The sequence below is a fragment of the Anopheles aquasalis genome, chromosome 2 (genome assembly GCF_943734665.1).
Source record: "Anopheles aquasalis chromosome 2, idAnoAquaMG_Q_19, whole genome shotgun sequence".
NCBI lineage: Eukaryota > Metazoa > Arthropoda > Insecta > Diptera > Culicidae > Anopheles > Anopheles aquasalis.
Window position 1 is genome coordinate 18,187,095 of NC_064877.1, and position 7,906 is coordinate 18,195,000.

The window sequence follows — 7,906 nt, forward strand, 5'->3', positions numbered from 1 at the left end:
TCGTTTCCTTCGTTTCTCCGGCATCGATGAGAAGGGCGCGAGAGAGAGAGAGAAAAGTCCACGAAACGATCGCGCTCGATCCGCGTCCGAAATCGGTCCACGGGCCGTCCGGTAAACTGGTATCCGGTTGTGGCGGATGCGCTTTCCGGGGATCACGCTGCGTTGCTGCTGCTGGTGCTGCAACCAAAACAACGTTTTGGGGCTGAGGGACATTCCACACCAAGCTTACGAGCTCTCTGGATTCCACGCTAGGCGTCGTCGGAACGTGCGCTCCCTTTTTTCCGTCCCTGTCTCCCCGGAGCACATCCCAAAACGATAAATGGGTCATAGGCACACACGCGGGAAGCAACACACTCTCCTCGGCTACAGCGCACCCCGTTGAGGGACCACTCCAGCACACCACATGCACAGAAACCGCTGGCACCCACACTGGCGCGACTCGTTCTGTAGAAAGTAGGTCTCCGGTGGCGGTTCTCCTTCTTGGCCGTTTTCTCCTGTTCTAGATAAGCGGCCAGTACACTGCACCACGCGGGTTGTTCTCCAACCTTACCACGTCTTCACTGTCAGATCACTCACTCGCACGCACGATCTCCAGTTGATGACCTCCGGAGAGAGGTCTCGGAAGAACTACGCAAGACGCAGCCAACAGCAACAACGGGCTGTTCGACGATCGGTCAGCACCTGATGGCCGACTGCAATGGATGAAAGCAGAAGAGAGACTGATCCGTGGGCAACCATCCGTCCGGGAACAGCCTCAAACCCCGTTGGGGAGGTCCACCTGATTGTACACCGATTCCCCGAGATCCGCGTCCGCTAGTTTTACTTCATTTCTTTTGCTCTCTTACTCTCTCTCTTACTCTCTCTTCTTCTCGGTGTCTCTTCTCTCGGCAGTTCGGCGGTACCGTTACCGTTGCGGCTGAACTTTGCTGCCCACTTTCTTGTCCATTCCTGGCACGGGGACGCTCGATACCAGCTGGTCCGTCCGCACCAGAAAGACCTCCCAACAGCTGTTGCTATCAATAAACCGCGCGCACACTTTTGATCCACGCCGAACAGTTATCCCGATCGAGAAGATGGAGGCGACTGAGCTGAGAATTGAACGAAGAGAGATGTTGTGCAAAACGCGATTAAAGATCTGCGAATGCTTCAAGTTTTAAGTGAAGAAGTATGCAGAGAAGTTCAGAAAGAATCCGCTAGCCCTAGAAACCTTCTCTACAACTCTGACCGACCAGCAGATAGGCTTGGAATGATTACTTTGCTGATTAGAATCAAAATCATACGAAAGACTTCAATGCGTCCCCTGGCGATGAACCGGTTGTACCATCGAGGTGCACTTGAGCACCATTTGGTCTTATCTGGCTGCATCTCGCGCCCATTAGCCATTCAATTCTCCGTATTTACCGTTTCTTTTTTGGCTGTTTCGGATGGAATGAAAATTAAACGCCAAATTAAGTGACCATCCATAGATGAGCTAGGAATTCGCTCGCTAACTCTTGTGTGTCCGCATTCGCAATCGGTCCACGGTCAATGTCACGGTTCGGAGACTTCCATGGACATAACCGTTGTAGATCGTACGTTGACTGCGCTCGGGTTCAACATCAAAAAAAAAATACTAAAAGAAGGAGCAAAAACGCGTACAGTAGGCGCAACAACAACTGAACGCACACTATCTGCCATCGAAAACCGGTAACTACGCGTGTGGCAATTTGTCGGATCTGTCGGATTCTTGTTTTTTTTTTTCTCTCCCTCTCTCTATCTCTCGGTCAGCTTTATCATTAATATGTTAACAACTAGTTTAGCCGTACCTGTACGGGAGGTTCATACCTCCGCCTGCTTCAAGAGCTAGTGGCCGCAAATTAACTCATCCCGCGAGAGAGAGAGCAAATGCGGTGGCCCCTATCCTGGCCTGGAAGGAGGAGAACCGCACGCATAAGAGTTTGCGTACGTGCAGCGAACCACGCGCTGCAGCAACGACCAACTTCACTTTCCGTTTAGTATGCGTTCCCGGGGGTTGCGTTCCATCCGGCGTTCCGAAGAGAAAACTCTCGATCAACGGCGATGAACCTCGCGGTAGATAATTACCGTGTCCCAAGCGTGTCACCCACCGTCAGTTAGTAGTCTTGGCGATGTTTGTCTCCTGTCCTCCTTCGCTGTGCCGCTTCTCACTCATCGATCACTGTCGGGTTCGATCATTTCAGGGGATTGCTTTAAATGTGTTACACTGCACTGCTCGCTTTCTGTGTCGTCGGATGTGTGGTTATTTTGGGGGCGAGGGAGCGACGGCTCGTAAGCTCGTTTACATTTTTGTTTTCTTTTCCTTTTTCTCCCTTTCTTTCTTTTCTCTTCTGTTACAGGTGGTATGAGCATGCGTCTTCCGTTGCGCGTTGCTGTTAGTGCTGGAGTTTCCTTTTACGCCCACTAATAACTCTTACAGCGTCGTTTGTGACACTAATGCGTTGTTGTCGCCCACAGTATTGTTGAAGAACGTGTTTGCATTGCTGCAGCGATGCCAAGCTTGCGTCATTTGCATAAGAACTAAGTTCCATAAATAGTGTAAAATTGTCATCAAGGTACACCCCAATGTTCTACACACGAAATGCTCTCTTCTATGTGTGTTTCAAACGTGTTTGTTGGCTCCTATTGTGCCCGACACGCGATGTAACGAAAGAAAACACGGTTCCCTCAGCATAAAACCCTAAATGTATGCAATCTGGTCTTGTTTTAGATCAGTTTCAGGATGATCTGCTGCTCAAAAGGATCGGAAAAAGGATTCTAATCATAAATCTCATGCGTTCTCTCTGTTTCACCCTTTCTTCCCGTTTCGTCAGGTGGATGTTGTGGCTCTATGAAAAAGCGAACGATTGTCGGTGGCTGGGCATGGGCTTGGTGGCTGGTGACCGACGTTCAGCGCCTCTCGCTCGAGGTGATGACACTCAACCCGATGTGCGAGATGGTGGAGACGGCCCAGGGTGTCGCCCTTACCGTGACTGGGGTGGCTCAGTGTAAAATCATGAAGGTATTTATACTGCAAAGCGCCAACCGGCCCGGCGCTTGCAGGGTTTTCGTTTCTTGTAGCTGTGTACCTCTCTCTGTTTCTCTCTATCTTCGGTTTTAGTGTTGTGTTTTGTAGAGCTGTACCGCAGGACAGAAGTTCCACGGTTCTGCCCGCCTGCTGACTAGTTAATCTACTACATTTCTTACACAGATCTTTCGTTTCCTTATCTAACGTACTAATCGGACTTCTGTTTTGAATTACGACATTTTTTCCTTTAACATTTAGCTTACCTTAAGCCTTACACTATCACCACATGGATTTCGCGTACTTATTTGCATGAACCCCGAGTATCTTTATTTCCCTTAACTATTTTCCACAACTCCAGCGGCAGCAACCCGTGTATCGAGCGAGTGGCTGACCTTGAGTATTGATAAACTATTATTATTTCCTTGCATTATTTCCGTTTCCTTCGGCTGGACTTTTCAGCGTATCCGCATGATGATTTGCAGTAAGTGATAGATGCATTGTGGCGTATCTAGAATAGCCTTTGTACAGCGGATCTCGTGCCAGTAATGAGCCAAGTGTTAGATCACGAAAAGCGATAAATGCGGTCCTTCCTGCCTCGTTCTCCATGTCACTTGTTCTGTCATTCAGTAGCTCCTTCTTAGTATGAAACTATTCCTCTCGTTATGTAAAACTAACTCCAAACTGCCCTGTTTGCCCTTTGAAAGCCCCCCCGTAGCTTGTAAGACCTTTTTCCCTACCTTTATCGATAGCAATTCACTGTCTGGTTTTATTTTTAGATCAAGAATGAAAAAGTAAGTTCCTAGTTCTTTTTCTACCTTACTCTGTGTTTTTCGTGCACTACTTTGGCCTTTCCTGTGCACTAGCAACGTGTACCTTTCTATCTGTCCTCTCACTTGAACTGTACAATTTTAAAACGTGTGTTCACCGTGCTTCCCTCTGCAAACCGTGCTTACTGGCCATCGTTTTACGGTAACAATTCCGCTCCACTATATTCCTTTTTGTCGGCGTCATTTCAAGGCTACCGTCATTATTCTCTGTTGTTGTTGCGCCCAAGAACGCTGCCCATTAGATTCGAATTTATCGTTCGATCAATTGGCTTTCCATTTTGTTTTCAATCGAATCCATATTTTCCTTTCATGTCGCATGGTCCCTAATGATGTGTTGTCGTGGATAAAAACCGTTTGTCGCTAATGCTGCCCGGCATAGTGCTAGTCGCAGTGTTGATTGCTGGTTTGAATCAACCGACAATGGTGCTACGGTACGGCAGGCCGGTGGTCCTTGCTGGTTGGCTGTTGCTTACACTTCGAACTGGCTTTGTGGAGACCATCACACGGACGGGCTCTTGCGAGAAGCTACCCTCGGTGGAAGTCCCCAACAATGGGTTCCGTTTTCGTGGTACAATCTATCAGTTTATACCTGATCGCTCGACCAACGAGAGTCCGTTCTGGATGCTCTCGAATCATACGCTGTTCGGCTACTGCATGAAGCTCTATGTCGAGTGGCTACCAAACAGTGTCAACCTAACCATCGTCTGTGATTGCCCGGAAAGCATTAGCATGCCGGTGAATGGCACTGTTGGCATTGGTGAAATCAACCACGTGCCTCAGGTTGTGCACGAGGAGTGGCCCATCTTTCAGCTGGTGCACGTGAAGCAGAACAAGTACGCCATCATCTACGGCTGCAAGGATCATGGGAATGGTAGCGTCTCGGAAGGTGCCATCGTGGTGGGCACGACGGTGCGCAACTTGGAGGAGTACAACGAGCTATACCAGACGACCATTATCCAATCGTTTTGGCAGCATAATCGGGATCTTTTCTACAGCATGCAGCGGCACACCATGGATCATCAGACGATCGTTGGTTGCCGCTATCGCCGGGAGTACTACTTGATCCGGGGCACCACTATCGCGGACATCGTCTTCATCGTAGTCGCCTGTCTGATGGTAGTGGCCGTGCTGCTGAGCCTGTGCCTCAGATGTTGCTTATCGCGCTTCTGCTTTCATAGCCACTAATTTGTTTTTGCTTACCAATAAATGTAGAAACGCAAGCCGTTGTGTGTTGCATTCCATGGAACTACACTCTGGAATGTTGCAACCGCACCCTGGCATGAACGTAATGTTCCATTGTGTAGCGTCCTCATTTGTAGTTAATGGCTAGTAGTTACATTCCTTCGATCGTATCTCATCGCCAGTCATATAAATTGACGATCTGTTCTGTATAGTAGAGCCGTATTCTGTTGCCGTTATCTTTTGTTATGTTCTAATTTTTGTTTCTTTTTTTCCAGCATTAGTAGGTGTTGCCGCTTTGCAAAACACAATTCTTATTCTGTTCCTTTCGTATCATCTGTTGTACTCTATCCTTTCCTCCTTAAATGATTATTATTTCTATAAGAAAAAGAAATGAAAAAGAAATTATGTTCCATTACCAGTCGGATATCATTCATCCTTTTCCTTCATTCGAGACCTCCCTCCCTCCCCTCACACTCGTGATCGTGATCTTTCATCATCATCATCATCATCATCATTTCCCTCATGTGCATCATTAAAAACGCTCATCCACAGCAATATCCGTCACTATTTCCGTTTGGTTTTTCTACGATTTGTTTAATTTCTTTTCCAAACGACCCCTTTAGTTGCCCCATCTAGTGCTAGATTCAATCACGAAATAGCGAATCAGTCATGCGTTGCTCATGCTCTAGAGTGCAAGCGTAAGAATAGCGACGGTGAGTTCCGTTTTATTGTTTCGTTTAGTTTCGGTCATCGTTTTTGTATACGTTTTTCTTATCGGTTTTTTTTTTTGTAATATTTGTTTGGGTCGTTCGATACCGATATCGGGCGGCAGATTACCTTTTAGCGAATTATCGGTTTTGTGCTCAACGTTCAGTTGAGATGCGCGTTCTTAGAGTCGCTTGCCTAAGGTGTTCCTTTACTCTCTTCGCGTTTTACACTGCTCGTTCTCACTCTCTATCTCTCTTTCTCGTGTGTCTGCACGAAACGTGCGTCCATTTGCCCTAGGATTCACGATATGTGTGCGTGTGTGTGTGTTTTTTTAGATCTTTTTAGTTTGATTTCTTTTCTTTTTTTCATTGCCACGGAGTTTCACGGTTTTTCGTGTACTTTCCATCTCGATACAGTTCTAGAGAAACAAACCGCTAGGGTTGTTGCGTGCGTTGCGTGCGTAATAGTGTGTTTTAGAATATCTCATTTCTTCTTCTAGTTACGTTGTTTTTTTCCTGTGAGTTTGCACCACGGGGAAACACAAACGATTTCCTTTTTCCATTCATGTTTGGTCTTGCCTTAGTTTGCCAGATAGTCAGTAGCCAAGAGTGGTAGTATTGATTCGATCTTATGAGTCTCATTTTGGCGCCTCCATTCCATTGGTTTGGGGTGCGTTTCGAGTGCATTAACGTGATACGTCAGACTGTGCGCCTGGCGTTGATCCAAAGAAGTGATTTCTGACCTTTTCATTATCGAATCATGGCGCACAAATTAGATACTGTCACTCGATTACTCAATGTGACTAGCTACAGAATTGTAATCGTTTCTTGAACTTTGGTGTTCATTAAACCGTAGGCTGTTTTTTTAGCGTTAGCTCCACCTTTAGTGCTTGGCCTCAAAGCTCTAGTTAACGTTATTAAAAAGGTGTCAGTTCGATACCAGCGCGAAAAGTGGTCCGTTTTATTACCTTCAAGTGGGTGGTTTGCACATGCCACAAAGACACACACATGCGACCACGTTGTGCTCTTAGTTAACAGGATAACCAGCCAATCTTAAGGTCTAGTGCTAGGGTAGAAGCGTAACCGTTAAGATCGTTCGCGTTTGTTTCAAAGGAAAGCCCTCCAACAACTCAACTCGCGATCGGTCTCCAGAGTAGAACTTCGGAAGAATTTGTATCTTTTTTTTTTGTGTTTGCCAAACGGGTCTCGCGACGGATAGCCCTCTTTCTCATCTCCGACTGTGGTTTCTTTCTTTCTCGTTTCATTTCTTTTTCTTATAGATGATGAACGTCTATTATTTTCACCATCAGGCCGACGAGCTGCTCGGTACCGCCAGCGAACAATTTCTTGGCAAGTCGGTGAAGGAAATCAAGACGACAATCCTGCAAACGCTCGAAGGCCACCTTCGCGCCATTCTCGGTAAGTTCGGGGTAGTGGTGCCGGGAGGAAAAGGGCACTTCACGAAAGCATCCCGATAATTAATTAGCCTCTCCGGGGCGCAATTAACGGAGCATAGTTCTTCTGGAATCGTGGAATTAAACTAGCTAAATGGGCTAAACGCTGAGGCGCTAGGGGGGGTGCTTATTGTAGTTCAACTTTGTTGCAGCATCCGCACCGTTGTTCCGCCGTTGTTGCATCAGTGGAGTATCGAACACGTGGGGAACTGACTAAGGAATGGAATCTCATCCATTCATCACTCTCGCTCTCGGCTTCATGAAAGTCATCCAGCATAGCCCAAGCATTAGCCAAGTGGAACTCAAATGACAATGAGTAAACAGAACCGAGCGAACAGGAACAGCGCGCACACTGAATGGGGGAAGAAAAAACAATATTAAACACCGACTTCGTCTGCTCCTGCACGCGGGAACGGAGACGAGGAGCGCGTTGTGTGCTTGTGGAGCAGCCACAAAGCAACCAGCACCGAGAAGTCTCGATGGAAAGCCATCAAACAAGCGCAGCCATCAGCCACCAGTCCAAAGTCACGTCCGCCTGGCGAATCCGGGCGAAAGTGTGCAATTTGCAAACCGGCTGTCGCGACCGCATGGCTTGCTATGCTCGCCCTTCAGCATCGCCACGTGACCTTGCACTTTGATGCAAGATTAAAGCGTTAAATCGGACCGTTGTCGATCGCTTAGGAATGTGCCTTTTGATTAAACAAATTTTAGGCT

General features: G+C 47.3%; 1 protein-coding gene across 5 annotated transcripts in view; it reads left to right on the plus strand.

Moving 5' to 3' along the window:
- Window positions 1-7,906, plus strand: part of LOC126569443 (flotillin-2) — a 136,882-nt gene that overhangs the window by 120,151 nt on the left and 8,825 nt on the right. Inside the window, exons 3-5 of one of the 5 annotated variants that reach the window (XM_050226523.1) lie at window positions 2,829-3,016; window positions 3,799-3,813; window positions 7,049-7,157. In XM_050226523.1, the coding sequence (XP_050082480.1) occupies window positions 2,829-3,016; window positions 3,799-3,813; window positions 7,049-7,157 (312 nt within the window). Of the gene's footprint in view, window positions 1-2,828; window positions 3,017-3,798; window positions 3,814-5,556; window positions 5,745-7,018; window positions 7,158-7,906 lie in introns of those variants that run through there. The other 4 variants (XM_050226522.1, XM_050226524.1, XM_050226525.1 and 1 more) reach the window with 4 other exon arrangements.